The 16,917-nt window shown below is 43.3% G+C and overlaps 1 protein-coding gene across 1 annotated transcript in view; it reads right to left on the bottom strand.

The window, feature by feature from the left end:
- Fras1 (Fraser extracellular matrix complex subunit 1) overlaps positions 1 to 16,917 on the bottom strand; it is a 337,326-nt gene that overhangs the window by 33,610 nt on the left and 286,799 nt on the right. Inside the window, exons 54-58 of the mRNA XM_037208856.1 lie at positions 14,436 to 14,682; positions 12,846 to 13,190; positions 10,978 to 11,138; positions 9,657 to 9,804; positions 4,830 to 5,035 (exon numbers count right to left, since the gene is read on the bottom strand). Of these exons, the coding sequence (XP_037064751.1) occupies positions 4,830 to 5,035; positions 9,657 to 9,804; positions 10,978 to 11,138; positions 12,846 to 13,190; positions 14,436 to 14,682 (1,107 nt within the window). The remainder of the gene's footprint in view (positions 1 to 4,829; positions 5,036 to 9,656; positions 9,805 to 10,977; positions 11,139 to 12,845; positions 13,191 to 14,435; positions 14,683 to 16,917) is intronic.

The following is a 16,917-nucleotide window of genomic DNA, read 5'->3' as shown; positions in this document are numbered from 1 at the left end:
CTAGAGAAGATGGAAACCTGGGAACAGAACCCAAGTTCTTGCTGGTGGTCGGAAGCCAGGCATTTCTCAAACTGAATATTCTCCACCAAGGACCATGTCTCTGAGAAAATGTAAACCCAAATCATAATGCTGTTTATATATAGCAGCCTCAGCAATAGACTCATGAGGTAGAATGTGGGATATTGTCACCTGGCCATTTAAAATTTACTACCCAACTATTTTACACACGCTGTGTGTGGGCAGGAAGGAGTTCTAAACCATACTTCCCAAATCACACTAAATGGCAAGACTTCCCCGTGAACATCTGTATGTGGCTTCTTAACATCGTTTCAAGCTCCTAAAGAATAGTCCTTTTCCTTCAACATCTTTTCTACAATAAGAATTCATTATAGAATATATGAACTTAGCAGTGACTTTTCAATCTTTTAAAAAAGACATTTTTGTAAATGCCAACTCTGAAGACATATGCTTAATAAGCCAAAGAAAATGAAGATTCCAGAGTACGCTGAAGAATTATGATAGATTATAGAGTGGGTAACATATGGTCTATTCGATTTCTTTTATTAAATGAAAAGCTATTTCTCGAGTAGGCAGTGAATTTTTTTTTAGCTGAAAACAAATACAGACATGCAGACTCAAAGCTCAAGAATGTATCTGCAGTATTTGTACATGTTCTTAAACTCAGGTTCTAATGTGCCACCAACAAACAAAATTCCAAAAACTAGGACCAGCCTTTGTGAGTCCTGACTGTCTAAGGCTTTATTTACTTTTTGTAGTGAAGATGAGCACAGGATGAGTCAGGAGTATAGTCACCTCTATAGCAGGTGAGGTCTTCTTATGCTAGGTGTCAAAGGGTTAAACCAGAGAGCAAGATTTTGATACATTTGGCTACATCAAAATGTGACACTTCTGTTGAGCTAAGAACATAATGGCTAATTTTAAAAAGATGAAAAAGAAAGTATATAACCATAAAAAATTAAAACTGAAATTATACATAAAAAATACATCTAAACTCTTTGAGATTCCCATTTTTCTCCCCTCCCTGACCCCCCCCCCCCGATTTAGGAGTTATAGAAAACAGTAGACAGAAGACACAAGAATTGTTATTTATTTTCTTTGTGTCCACTTGCATAAATGTGAAAGCATATGAGAAAAAAATGTTCCTATATATAGTTTAAAATTTGAACTTAGCAAATATTCCTCATGTCTTCATAGCCAGGAAATTGTAGTATTAATATATATCATACTAGAACACATCTTTGCTTTTAATTTTATATTACCATAGTAATTTCTTTTTTAAGTAGTTTATTTTTATTTCTTAAATATCCATGTGCATTAGTGTTTGGCTTGCATGGATATCTGTGTGAGGAAGTTGGATCCACTGGAACTTGAGTTACAGACTGTTGTAACCTGCCATGTGGATACTGAGAATTGAACTTTGGCCCTCTGCAGGAGCAGCCAATCCTCTTAACTGCTGAAGCATCTCTCCAGCCCCATCAATTTCTAAATTGACAAAATTCAACTATATTATGAAAATTTGATATTTATATAACACAAATAAAAATTTTAGTTAGGTTTAAAAAAATGGCTAAAGGTCATGGTATTGTATCAGAGCAATAGAAAACCCTAACTAAGAGACTGGAGTCAGAAGTCGGGTACTGATGGGACAGACCTGACCATGTGTTTTGGGAGGACTGTGGAAGGATTTTGGAACTTTGGATTAGAAAAGCCATTGAGTGCTCAGAGCTTAATGACCTATTCCTATGAGAACACAGAAGACAATGCTGTGAACAGTGCCCATCACCATAGAGGCCTCACTTGTGAAGTCCCAGAGGGGAGCAAAGACACTACTTACCAAGACCACTTATGTGATATTTTGAATTCAGAACCACTAAAATAAAACCTTCGCTTTGCTGGGACAATTGAAACTGGCCAGCTAGTGCTGAAGCATCAGCTGTGATTAAGAAGAGACCAGCATCAACGAGGTGAAAGTTTTGGATGTATTTCCTCAGGGTCAGCACACAGAAGCTGTGGTCCTGAGGAATCAAGGCTGTGCTTTGTGCGGGTGGCTGAACTGGGAATATAGGAGTGTCACCCACGCAGTGCTGTTTTTGGAGGCATGAATGGGTCATGGCTAGCATCTGAGGCTTGGCACCGTGAGAGGCCAGGAGAGGCCGCTGGTGCAATATGAACCGCAGGACAAGCCCTAGTATTGAAGGAGTCATGGAAAGAAGTTGAGGCTTGGGACCATGTGGCAGGGTCAGAGTCCTGAAGAGAGACCAGGGGAGGCCTTTGCTGAAGGTGCAGCCCAGTTGCAGTGGTTAACACCAACATTTTAGAGATGCCAGTACTGTGGGGTGACCACCAAGGACAGCACCAGCTTTGGAATGGAGCTGGCCTGAGCCGAGGAGACAAGCTGTGTGTGTGTGTGTGTGTGTGTGTGTGTGCTGTGGATGGGGGATGTGTTGCCATCAGGGCCCTTTGTGAGGATTGTGACTGAGTCTCAGATGTCAAGCATGGAACCTTCTACACTGTTGAATTAGGGTTTGGCTTTGTTCTCACGGTAGCTGTGTCCTGGTTTTCTCCTTTGGGGCTAAGAAAAGGATTTAACTTATCTTTCATTTTACAAGAGCCCACACTTGAGACTTTGAAATTTTAGAGAAACTTTGGATATCTTCAGAAACTGAACTTTGAACGAAACTTTGGGTGTTTTAAAGGGACTGAACTTTTAAAATGTTTCAATTCTTAAAGACTATGGGACTTTCAAAAGTTACAATGTTCTATATTTTGATATTAATATTACCATGCCATCTTGTCAACAAAGGAAAGATTCCAGTTGAATAACGATGTGCTTGTGTGTCGAGCTGACAACAGGATCACTTGTACCAGCCAGTTTGTTTTTTTTTGTCAACTTGATACAAGCTACAGTAATTTGGAAAGAGGGTCTCTCAAGTGAGAAAATACCTCCATGGGACAGGCCAATAGGCAAGCCTGTAAAGTATTGTCTTTACTGAGGGTGGTGCCAACTCTGGGCAGGTGGTCCTGGCTGGTATAAGAAAGCAGGATAAGCAGGTCATGAAAAGCAAGCCAGTAATCATGGCTCCTCCATGGCCTCTGCGCAGTTCCTGCCTTGATTTCCCTGGATAACAGTATGTAAGCTGTAAGATGAAATAAACCCTTTTCTCTCCAATTTGCTTTTGGTCATGGTGTTTTATAACATCAATAGAAACTGTAACCGAGACACCCACTAAACGGTCACATAAGACAATAGCAGAGAAATACAAAGCAAAATGACAACCAGCTTCGTTTTTATTATACTACAAAAATGGAAAGGATGAGGAATGCCAATGGCAGGAGAGGATGCAGACTGATCACAGTCTTCACACATGTCCAGCAATGTTCTGGAAAGTTCTCTGGAATTCTTTTATCTAATGTAGTGTATGTACATCCTAGCATACAGCAGTTTTGTTCCTGAAGATAAATCTCTAAAGAGATGATCACTTAGGCCTTGGAAATGCACCCCTGTGAGGCTGGACACTGAAGCATGATTTGTGGTGACAAGAGCTATGGTGTCATTTGGTGTGAACACAGAGGCTCCTTACTATTCCCGGGCATGCATGAGTGAAACAGACGAGGTACATGCCATGAACTATTGTACAATAGCCAAAAGTACCAGATTAGATATAGACCTAAAAGACACAGGCAGAACTTGAGACACAATGCTGTAAAGACAGCAAAAGACTAAATGCAGAATAACATTTTTATAAATCATAGATCATGCAGGCAAAACGAAGAACATCTAAAAAGATTTCTTGAAGTTGCATTTACTTACGTGTGTGTGTGTGTGTGTGTGTGTGTGTGTGTGTGTGTGTGTGTGTATACAGGAGTCCATGGAGGCTAGAAGAGGGAGTTGGATCCCTTGGGGCTGGAGTTACGGGCAGTTGTGACCACCTGCCATGAGTGACTGCCTGACATGGGTCCTGGGAACTATATTTAGGTCTTCTGGAAGAGCAGCAAGTATTTTTAAGAGCTGGGCCATAACAAAACAAAACAAAAACACCTTCAGAGGAAAAAAATACAAATAGGAGCTACAGATCAAACACAGTAAGTGAGGGAGGGAATGAACAAGGCAGAAAAACCATGGGAGGAGCTTTGCATAGAGTGAGGATTGTGTGCCTTGAACAACAGATACATACACCTGACTCTGCCGTTGAAACTGAGACTCGGAAAAGGTTGTAAATCAATTCTCTCTCAGTCCTACCTCTGAGCTACCTTGAAATGACAGGAAGCATGCCTCTGAGATGACAGTGAGATTCAGAAGCCGCCATATCTGAGACACTGAGGCTCCTTACTATTCCTGGGCATGCAGACTAGGTACATGCCATGAAATATTGTACAATAGTTTCTCACTTCAGAGTGGCTTTAATTTAATGTAAATTAACGCATACTGTCAAGACAACCCTTGAAGCTGTATAGTGCATGCCTCTTAGGTCCTATGTTGGGATATATATTGCCCTGGACAAAGACCTTCATATCAGAGAATTCTCTTTCACTGTTCGCTGTTTAAGTGACATTGGGGGTTTCTCTATTGCAGTTTCAGACTAAGAGGTCTACATTTGATTCTGCTGGATTCCATCTATGCTTCCCAGCTCAACCAATGATGTATATGTTTTCTTGTAAACAAAGACAAAGTGGAATTGATGGCATCATTAATAATTTTATCAATTTGTAGAGAACCCCTAGAGTAGATTGTATCTAATTTACTTCATGGACAAATCAAGGTTACAAGGAGGTTAATTTCATCTTTGAGTCACCATGAGCCCACTTACCTTCTCCCCTTTCAGAAATGTAATCCGTGAAGAGTCTGTATTTCTTCTCTCCTCAAAGTCCTCCATGACCTGAGCTGAGTGGCTCTGGGTGTAGCACCTCACTGATGACTCATAGCTCAGGTCCCCACTCCGGATGATAGGAACGTGCAGGACACCCTCCTTCTCCTTCACTAGAAGCAAATCCTTGGCAAACTGCATGCTGGGAACTGGGCAAGGGATGGGGAGATGGGGACCTTGTCAGTGGGAGACGCAGCAGCACAGTGGCGCTCCCCTGAAGGCCAACTCAGGACGGCAAAGCACGAATGTTAAGGGGACCTCAAGTGTGGCTCCTACGACACAATCGCTGCTGCTGTTATGAGTGTGATTCCAACGAGCTACACTAGGCTGACTTTGTACCCATTTCCCCCCAGCTTCAGAATGCGGTTAGTACTTCCAGTACAAACAGGTAACACACACGAAGACAGTATGGTAATGATTTGGATATGCCACACAGCCCACTTTCCTCCTTGGGATCAGTAAGGAAAACAAATGAACTGAGGTTGATGACAATTGAAGGCCCCTCACATAGGTCCTGGGTCAGGGAGACACCAGGGAAGAGTACAGATGCTAGCAAAGGAAAACAAACAACCAACAACAAAACAGGCTTGATCTATGTAAAGGGCTTTGTTCTCATTGGCTGTTGTTGTTGTTGTCAGATGTTACTTATAAATTAAGCCAGAGATCTAGATTTTCTCTTAAGTTAATAACAATAGTAAATAAAATACTACAAAGAAATTCCCCATAGGTCCAACTTATTTGGACCAAACAAAATCTATATAGGCTGAATTTCACAGGTTGTAATTGACCTGTGACTAGTGCTATGGCGCTAGCTGCTCTCTGAGACCTGGTGAGCTTATTTGACTTCAGGAAGGAACCCCAAAGAGTGGTGGTTGGAAGCAAAGGAATTAGAAGAAACAGGCTTGACCTTCCAAACCGGCTACATGACAAGGTAAACTTTCTGAATGTTGGGTTTTTAAACATGCAAAGCCAAAATATGAGCATCTCTTAGCATGGTTAAGAGGACCTGGCTTTCCAAAGATAACACAAGCCATGATACTCAGAGTGTAGCACAAGGTTCAATAGGAGTCAACCAAATATGGTAGGTTGAATATATTTTGGTTTGCATGTGCCCCGGCCTCATGCTTCTTCATCCAGGGAATCATTTCTCTCTCTGCTGCCTCAGTGCCCACGGTGATGCTCTACATTAAGACATTTCGCCAAGCCCAGCATTTGGTTAACTGCTGTTATTAATGTCTCCATGAACAGTGCAAGGAGAGAGATGCCGAAGCCTCCGGAGATGAACTTCGTGTTCAGAGCTGTAGATACGCAACCCTCATGCTACCATCACTCTCTTCTTGGCTGCCTTCTGCATGAGGCCCCTCAAAACTAAAAGAAAGGGTTGCTGGGAACAGCTCGCCACTCTGCAAGTCCATATCCAGAAAGTTCTGTTTGCCTTCAATTGACTCTGGCTTCGAAGGGTTGGATGGAGCAAGGATAAACCCATCCTGTCAGAATGGAGTCTACCGGGTATCAATGATGACCACGCAGACAGAGGATGCCTCCTCAAACAATACGAAGCCTAAGTGGCAATCAGTGACTGTGTCTTAACAGTGTAGGAGGGGCCTGTCATCCGGTGCAAAGTGCTTGACACCAACGGAGGTCTGTTGTCACAGGGAGGACAGAGCAAGCAAGGGGGCTGTGCTGCTCTTGGCCTGTGTCGAAAGCTTCAGATGGGTTTTGTGGCCGGCCTGGCAAGCTCCAAGCCAAGTGAGAAAGTTAAGGGCTAAAGTGGTAATATTTTCTCATGCATTAACCAACCCCAGATTCCTCCAGAGCTGTAAACACTCTTCTCTCCCCACCTGTGACAAGATAGTCACTGTCACTTCTATCTATCTGTTGGGGGTTGGAGGGATGGACACTTCTGACTGTGTGCACAGAAAAAAAAAATCCCTGTCTTTAAGAAAGCCCCCACCACCAGGAGGCTGCACAAGACAACGCAGGACAGCAAGGTGAATGCAGAACAAACAGGCTGTGCACACTGCTGGTGGTGTAGGTCACGTTTTGTGTTTAGGACTCATACATATTGATGCCATCTGTCAAGTGCTTTTCAGAGCAGTGCAGTCCTAGGAAGAGGCAGCAGTGGCCAGGGGGGTGATTTTCCAGGATTTCAGGGACCTTCTCTTTCTGATAGGGTGCATAGATGCAAAGGAGGTTATTCGCTGAAGGCATGTGGGCTTGCAGTGGGTATAACGCATTTATCATTGAGCAGCATTCTTAGCACATTTGTTGTACATGACCGACATACTTATTTACATAAGCCTTAGATCTGGAAATAAAACACAGGACTCTGTTCTCTGTTACTGATACAATATTGAGTACCATATTCAGGGACATAAAATATTCCATAGACCCTATTATTCTGCTCATCTTTCTGGTCATTGACAAAGTGAATACAGTAACAATGCCTGGTATGTGGTGGCCTCCTTTCAGGCAATGGTTATGTTGGAGAGTTAACAGAAATCCCACCTCTGATTCTTTGGAGTTAATGAGTAAGCTCTACTCAGTTGTACACACAGGAATAATTGATGTCAGTGGCTACGAGATCTTTCTTGTCTGCCAGTAATACTCATATGCACATTAGAGTCTAATTTCAGAAGAGGTAAATAAAAACAAGAAAACCTTCTGAGATGAATTCCTTATTTAGGGTTCTGAATTCAGCACAGTGGAAAAAAAAAAAGATAAAAGTACCCAAGATTACATCAGAAATGTGAGCAACTGCCCCCAGAAAGGTGAGTGATTGCATTTGGAAGGTAAAAGCTGACTTCATAAGGTTCTCCAAGTCACAGCAGACATTGCCACCTAGAGGGCGGATGCCAGCTCCAGCTGCATGGGGGAAAGTCAGCAAGGCAGGACACGGAACCAGGTGGAACAGAATGGAATAGAGCTGAGCTTTGCCTCTGGCTCCATCATCCATCTCTTCACAGGGTCTTACACAAACTATTCAGATCTCAGTGTCACATGTGAATGGCTGCCATGAAGGACAGATATAATGTGTGTAAAGTCTCTATACCCAAAAGTGTGTGCAGTAAAGGGCCTCAACAAAAACTATTGATCACAAGAAAGAGGGGTGACCACCATGAGAAAATCCTGTTGACTACAACCGATCACTAAGGTAAGTTTGGGGATTTCTTTTCTGGGGTAAATTCTTGACATAAAACACACGTGGTAGCCTTCCTCATAGATCAGAAACATTTTTTGTATATCAAATTCCTAAGACTGCAACTCTAACACCTACCAATAAAATGTTGGGGGAAATCGAGTTCCCAGAGTGCAGTGAAGATGGTAAGTGTTACTGGAGTTTGACCGGTTCATATGAAAAATTATAGACATACCAAGAATAAATGAACATGCAATAACATCTACTGTGTGGCGGATTACAGAATTCATCTCTGACATGCTGAGGAAAGCAAAACCTCAGGGACACAAAGCAGATACGTGGTTGCTAGGGCTTCAGTTGGGGGAGAGACTGCCTGCCAAGGGCATGAGTGATGGGAGTAGGGTGTGGGACTGCTCAACCTCTTCATCCTGGTGACATGTGTATCACTGTTTTCAGAGTTTGTAAGACTCTTTCTTCTCCTAGTGCATCTTTTTAAACTTACTAAATTATACCTTAATGAATTGTTACATATATATGTAAATATATATGTACATAAATACACATATACACACATATAAACACATACACACACATTTCTCATGAACAATGCATACAAAATGATTGCTTCCAGTGATGGGGTCTAGATAATTGAGAGGGAGGGACATAAGGAAGATTAAATTTTCACAGCATGTCTTTTGCCATTTGTAGCTTTTACTACCATATACACGATTATCTAAAGATGAATAAAAACATAAGCATTATCCTGTGGCTTGTCTCTTCCTATTTTAGGGAATTTTTTTAACCCTGACTCTGTCGTCAGCCACTGGGGCTGCTGATGACAGTCCTCTTGCCTCACTTGGAGACTATGACTTGATCTCCAACCTCTGGACCCACATATGGATCCAGATGTTCTAAAAATGCTAATTTCCTTCACTTCTTCCTGAGAAGCAGCTCTCGGGTTCAGCCTCACTTACGCCCATTATGTCTTCTGTGGTGACTGCATTTTGGTCATATACTGCTTCTACTCACTGGTGTAGACCATTTCCACTACTGCCAATATTAGTTTCCTAAAAAAAAAAAAACAACCTTGCACCGCTCCTGCTCATACCCACATATCGCTCCCCTTGCAAAGCCCTCTGGCCAAGACACGAGGCCCCACAGGACCTGACTCACTGCAACTTCCTGTTCATGCCTCTACTTACCTGCTGTCCTGTTCCGAGCAGACGTCAGCATTCCAGTTCCCCAAATATGCATCCTTCAATATTTCTCACGTGTCTATACTTACCTCTCATTTGCAACAGGCTTTCCTTTGTCATCCATGAACAAATTCCTATCAGACCTGAGGACTCCTTTGTAAAACCTGCCACACCAGATACCGAACTTCTTGAACATAAGGCCTAATGCTTACACATCTCTCTGAGCCCGGCAGAGGACTGGCATGAGCGGTTGTCTCCTCCATGTCTATGCAAGCGTACATGCAAGCGTTTGTACACGGATATATGTATAACACATATACACACATACAGATTTCATGAATGAAAGTATGAATGAGATACAACGTGACGTGCACAGGAGTTAAGAAAACACAGAAATACACTTTAAGCCAGCAGCAGGCATTCCCAGCCTCTTACCGTCTTGGAACGTGTCATTAATCGCAATGACAGCCTGAGAGGGTTTGGTCAGTTCAGCTCCTTGTGCTGAGCTGAGGAAAACCACAAAGGTCTCCAGCCCTTCAATGACTGGGTACTGCGTGTCATCCAAGATAGTCAAGGTGCAGAACTGGAGGAGAGAGCAAAGCAAACTTCAGAGAAGGCGCGGCACCCATCGCTGGCATCTTCTCTGTGCTCACAAAGCGAGTTTATTTTTTTTTATTGAAATTCATAATGATAATCTCATTATCACATTCTTACAGTTTCTATTCTAAGATGGCATTGTTGGAGATTTGATGGTAAAGAAGATCCTTTCATGAATTTGTGTTCATTTGCATATGTTTTTCATATATCTTTTACATTTATTTATTGTGTGTGTGCGTGTGTGCACACACACGCATGTGCAAGCGTACTACGGCACAAGTGTGAAGGTCAGAGGACAATGTTCAGGTGATGGTTTTTCCTTCTACCATGTGGGTACCGGGATCAAACTCAGGTCATAATTTTTAGAGGTGAGGGCGGTATTGCCAGCTTCTGTTTGTATACATTTCCGAAGAAAGTAAGGACTGAAATGTTGTAAAGGGCTTTTACTGTTTTGAAGAGACTCTTCAAAAGCAGCCGGAAACTGCACTAGTGACATTATGCGGAAAGAGTCTTAAGTGGAGGTCTGCATTGGGTCCCTCCTCGTGGAGCTCCAGGGAGGGGGGTGAGGAAAGATTTTAGGAGTCAGGGGGATAGAGGACTCCTGGAGAACAGGACTCATGTGGGCTCACAGAAACTGAAGGGACAAGCATGGCTTTGCATGGGTCTGCGCCATGTCCTCTGTGCTTGTCGCTTGGGGGTTCTGTGGGCCTCCTAACAGTGGGAGCGGTGTGTCTCTGACCCTTGCCTGCTCCTGGAGCTCTTTCCTTCCCGTTACCTTGTCCAGCTTCGGTGTGAGGGCTTTTGCCTTGTCTTAATGTGTTGTGTTTTGTTGTGTTTGGTTGCTGTCTCTTGGAGGGAGGCCTGCTCTTTTGTCTGTCGGGAGATAGAGGGGGAGTGGATCTGGGGGAGAAGGAAGGTGGGGAGGGGTGAACTGGGAGGAGCTGGGGAAGGAAGCTGTGGTCAGGATCTATTGTATGAGGGAAGAATCGATATTCAGGAAGGAAGGGAGGGAGGGAAGGAGGGAGGGAGGGAGGGAGGGACGGAGGGAGGGACGGAGGGACAGAGGGACGGAGGGACGAAGGGATGGAGGGACAGAGGAAACTACACTAGCAACAATGAGACTTTTGACTTTGAGGTACTTTGGCTACTGTGGACTCACCTGTTCAGTGATACCTGGCCCAAATTCCACCTTCCTTGAGCTAGGAACATAGTCAACTCCCGGAGTGGCAGAAGCTGGGTCTGAGGGACGTGTTGCACACCACACAGAGGTGAAGGTAGAAAGGTCAGTGCCATGGCGGATAACTGGAATCTTCACTGTGCCTGGATTAAGGTAATAGTGATTTTTAATGTCCGAGCCAAAATATCAGAGGGCATCTGAGGACATGAACATGGCTGAGAGGTGTAATTGTTCCCTTTCCCTGACACCGAGGTCAAGAGGAGACTCCCAGGAGCATCGGGGGTGGTGGGCACTGAAAAAATAGCCCTTGGGAAGAGCAGGATTCACATGCCCCTGAAGGATCACCTGCCACCAAAAAAAAAAAAAACCCGAAAAAACAAAAATACCAAGCCTATTTAAGGAGAAGAGCCCCTGAGAAGAGAGCCTCAGCTAGAAAAGTGAGCACCGGGCTCAGGGGCCCTGGAGCTGCACGTTCTTAATGAAATGTTTCAACTGGGTTGATTTTCCTACTTTACCCAGCAGTGCACACATCATTACTTAAACCATATGGGCTTATTATCTTAGGAACAAGCTTCTTCTTTTGGGTTCACCATAGTTGTAGTATCCTAAAGATACTCGATTCTTCTAATAACCATAGGGATTAAGATTAAGAATCCCGTCAAACACCACATTCTCAACATACCTCACATTAGCTGTATCATCTTTTTTTTTTTTTTTACATGAAGTTTTTGGGGTTTTTTTTTTTAGAGACTTATTTGCTTGTTTTTATTTTAACTGTATGAATGTTTTGCCTGCATGTATGTGTGTACTGGTATCCATGGAGGCCAGAAAAGGGTGCTGGATCCCCTGGAACTGGAGCATCCATGTGGGTGCTGGGACCAAAACCCAGTCCTCTGTAAGACCCGCACATGCTCTTAAAGACTGGGTCACCCCTCCAGCCTTCAATCTGCTTTTCTATGCGATGTTACCTGATCCACTGAAGATGGAGTTAGAATGCACAGGGCACACAGGACAATGTGTCTGGCATCCAGTATGTTTTAAAAATACTAGTCCTGGGAACTGGAAAGATGGCTCTGTGGTTAAGGGAGCCTGTTGCTCTCACAGAGGATCTGATGTCATCTCTGGCCTCTGAGGGACCTGCATATCTGTGAATGCACTGTGTGCATGTGTGTATGCGTGTGCATGCACACACACACACACACACACACACACACACACACACACACACACACAAACAAAAAACATCTTTAAAAAGTGTTAGTTCCCAATACACCCCAGAATTTCTTCAAAGATTTAGAAGGTCTTGATCTTCAATACAATTGCTATCTCCCTCTACCAGGGCACATGATAGACTTCGAGACCCTTAAGAGCCACCAGATGGAAGGGGCCTCAGCTCTTAAAGAGCACATAGAAGAGATTGACCACTGACTTCTTAGGGATGACATATAAATGATAATGCTCCAGTGTGTTAAGACACTGAAATGAGGATGTCTGTTTTAGCAGCTAACAGTGTACTAACTATCTGCACCCTCAATGACTCATATTGCTCCACTTCACAAGCCAAAATGCTTAGGATCGTAGCAGCCTCTGGGCAACAAAGACCATGCTGCTCCAAGCCAGTTACCTCTCTACCATTAACCAGAAGAGCAAGCAAAGTGGGCAGAACTCTCTATTTTCACTACCTTCCATCGCTGGTCTTGATGCCCGGCAACATGTAATACTCAAGACCAACAATAGTGCCACTAAGGAACGACATTTTCCATGTCCTAAGGACATTGTCAGACAGGAACCTGTATTGAGATGAAGGATGAGGAGATGGTTCCTAGAAACCCAGAGAGACTCTCCATTACCTGCATCCTCACTGATTGTGAAAGCTGTGTTGCCCAGGGAGACCGTGGAGGCATCATTGGGACCACTAATGAGGACCTTGGCCATTGCCAGTCTTCCAATGCGGGCATTGTCAGAAGCATCAGCCAGGGCAATCTCAAACTCCTCTTCCTCTTCATACTCGCTGTCATCAATGACCATGACGTCACATGTGGACATGGTGACGCCGGGTCCGAATATCACACGGCTCTCAGCAGACCTCCCTCTGGACTTAAAATCGGAACCTGATTCCAGAGCATAGAGACTGCTGCCCATAGCTGATTTCGGGACTGTGTAGCAAATGGCAGACACAATGCTGCTTGAGTCTCCTGCAACACACATGGTGAGAAAGTCAGAGTATGTGAATGTGTGCTCCTCAAACTTGAACATTTCTACATTTCTAGTAACTTAATGAGCTTTTCCCTCGGCCACATTCCATCACTATTTCTGCTCAAGCTCTGACAGGCAACCTTCCTGAACTGCAGATTCTATTAAGCCTGTGGTATAAACCGCTTGGGGATTTAATATACCCCAGATACTTCCCCAAATAACTTAAAATGGATTTCCTATTCTGTAAATTTTGTGCTCTGTTAATTCACAAGACTCATTGCCCACCATCTAAGACCACAGCGGGTGGAAAGATAAGAGGCAGATTTGGTACTTTAAGTAGCAAAGTAATTGTGTCCTGAAGGAAGTGAGATGAGAACAGTTCACTGCCTCTCTGGAGAAACTTCTGCACTTTAATTCCCCGAGAGAAACAAGCTTGTTTAAAAAAAAAAAGGAAAGATGAAACAATACAAAACAATATAAAAATACAAACGGCTGCACTCATTAGTGCTGTCACATCCCTGGGTGACAGCCTGCAGTGGTCAGGTGGCCCAGAGCAATCAGTAGGGCTTGCCTGTTTTCCAAGTGGCATTTACTAAGGTTTTTGTGCTACCCACAGTGTTTATCTCCCTAATACCCAGTCAGCAGATTCAACACTGAAACCCGACCTCATCATTTGCATTCCTGTGGTCTTGAAAGGGGATTTCATCCCTATGTGTTTTAAAAGGTCGGAACTGCACAATCATAAACCCATAAAAATCTTTGTTTTCAATGTCCAGCCTTCGAAACTTGCCCTTTATTTCCCAAAGGGGGTATATTTTTTTTATCTGAACATTATACTTAACATCTGGGTAGGGAAATCTTTAAGTATATCTTCTGCCTTCTGAAACCTGAGATTTGCAAAAATACAACCTCTCTCCTTGACCACAGTTGGTAAATATTTTATGGAATGGGTGATTGATTAAAAAGACTAAGTTAATAAATAATGCAAGATGAAATATAACTAGTCTTTACATAGCCTTTAAAAACAAACGGAGCTCTAACTACATGCGCTGAGAAGGGGGGGGCTGCTGCTAATGCTCTATACAGGTGGACTCTACATTACAGCTGTTCTGGGGGTTGAGTAGGTTAATATATACAAAAATAACACAGGAGTTAATATGAAACCTGAGCACTCGGCACACAGAAGAGGCCCGATAGACGTTAGTTATTATCACAGCTCCTTGTCACCGGTGGCAACAACAGACCTTTTCTTTCAATAGGTGCAAACAGAAACCCAGCGCTCTCGTTGACCCGGTAGATCTTCTTATCAAACTCCAGGGTGGGTTCATCCTCGGTGTCATTGATAATGACCTTCGCCTGGGTGAACTCTCCCAGCAGGGCATAGGCTGGCATGCTGAGTTCCACAGTGAAACTTTCAGTATTCTCAAACACGTCGTCATCATTGATGACGATGGTACAGGACTTGGTGTCCTCTCGTTCATCAAACTGCACCTGCCAGAAATAAACAGAAGGAGTTGAACTGCGCCTTCCTCGGTTCAGTTCCTCGGGAGGATTGTGAGAAAAGATCACCCGACTTGATGCGGCAAAGAACCGCACGATACCTTTGAGTTCTTCTATGGACAGTTTCCCGTGGTCCAGCCCACAACCCTCAGACACCTCTCCCTGTTCTCCATGTGCAACTGGGGCTCATTTATTGTATAAGAACACGGAGGTAAAGAGTTATCTTACCCCTGGTGACTAGGCAAATAGGTGGCATTTATTTGTGTTCTTCTTCCTCTTCTTCTTCTTCTTCTTTTTTTTTTTTTGAGACAGGGTTTCTCTGTGTAGCATTTAGAGCCTGTCCTGGAACTCATTCTGTAGACCAGGCTGTCCTCGACCTCATGGAGATCTGCCTGCCTCTGCCTCCCAAGTGCTGGGATTAAAGGTGTGTACCACCACCACCCGGCTTCTATTTGTGTTCTTTTATTAACAATTATCATTTAGTTGCTCAGTGCTCTTTCTAACTGGGGGCAAGCTTAGCAGGAAAGAGCTCCAATTTTAGAGTATGAAGTTTGAGTTTTAGGTACTGATTGCCCCACCAAATAGATAAAGATATGAAAGTTTATAAACATCAGATATTAATTCATAATATTTCTCTACACTAGGAAGACTAAAGAAAACCATATGATGAAAGTGTTGAGATATTTTAAAACACTACACAGATATATCACCACTGCCATGACTATATTATGTATCTAATTAAAAATTAACAATAGAAACTTGTACTAAATAATTGAGTTTGAGTTCATAAAACATCACTTAACATGCTAGACTAATATTTTGTAGAAAATGGGCTAGGGGTATGAGTGAATGGCAGGTACAATAGAGAGAACTTATTTTGTGTGCACATAACTGTAAATGTAACAAAAATTGTCCTGGTTAGACCCTTGTCTAAAAAAAAAGGATGAATGAATGAAAAAGAGAAGGGAGTAGAAGAGACAGAGAGACAGAGACAGAGAGAGACAGACAGAGAGAGACAGAGACACACGTGCACACACACACACACACACAGAGACAGAGACAGAGACAGAGAGACAGAGAGACAGAGAGGAAATTAATAAAGTGATAAACACTTTAAACAGAACCAGAGATAGACACTTGTCCAAACTGGAAGAGTGGGAAATGGATCTGGCCTGTTGTTTGCATAAACTGAGGCAGTTAAAAATAAGAACTAGTCAGAAGCCTCTCAGGACACCCAACTCTGAAAAACGTATAATTTAAATCAGTCAAAATCACTAGTGCATACCTAATCAACTGATCAAACCGACTTATTGCTAATCTCTGTATTTCAGAATGCCCCCAGGAAAACAAAACACTCATTAGATTTCTGTTTAAGATCTGGAACACACTGACAGACCTTTGTCTTTTCATGAAAAATGTGACATCCCTTTGCTGAAAACTCCTTATCTTCTCTGGTCTTTTCTATGTCCCTATTGACATAAAAGCCTTCCATTCATGATGCCGGAACTTCATGAAAGGACACAGCCCACTTTGCTTCGCAGAGATTTAACTTCTAAAATGAAGTTGGCTTGAAAAATGGAGTAAATACCCATTAAGCACTGCATCCTATGGGAGAAAAGGAGCTAATTATCCACCTCTACCCCTAATTCACACTAGGGACGCATTCCCCATTGACCTGTACCACATATCCACCCCCCCACCCCACTCCTCACTCTCCCTTTTCTTCCTCATTACCACCCTGAAGGTAAAAGAGATGACTTGCAAAGTCCTCTGTAGCCCAGAGTTAAGGCAACTCACAGTCAACATGCCTAAGACAAAAAACCCAGCACTAAACTTTGTCAAGCTTGCTCTTCCTGGTCATCCTCTCACAGCAAGGGGCAGTGTCATCCTCGCCTGCCTCCTGGTCCTCTCTGCGATCCATGGCTCAATCCTGTCAGTCTTACTATTGGAAGCCCCCCGAGCCTATCATCTCTCACCTAGTCTATCCCAAGAACTCTCTAAGTGGTTTGTTTATATACTCTCTTCCATACCTCCAGGAAGGGAGGGGATAAGGGAGGACACCAAGGACTGAGTGAAGACATAATACCTTGATGAGGTCATGTCATGAAGCAAAATGTAAACACCTAGAACCAGATGACATTTAAGGCCTGGCAGCCAGGCTGAAGAACACGGTGCCGTGGGAAGGGAGATGGGTAAGAAGATGGGTACCACCACAGTCCCATGCTG

Source organism: Peromyscus leucopus, chromosome 10 (assembly GCF_004664715.2).
Source record: "Peromyscus leucopus breed LL Stock chromosome 10, UCI_PerLeu_2.1, whole genome shotgun sequence".
Classification (NCBI taxonomy): domain Eukaryota; kingdom Metazoa; phylum Chordata; class Mammalia; order Rodentia; family Cricetidae; genus Peromyscus; species Peromyscus leucopus.
The sequence above is the reverse complement of the archived record's forward strand: the minus strand, read 5'-3'. Positions and strand labels throughout refer to the sequence as shown.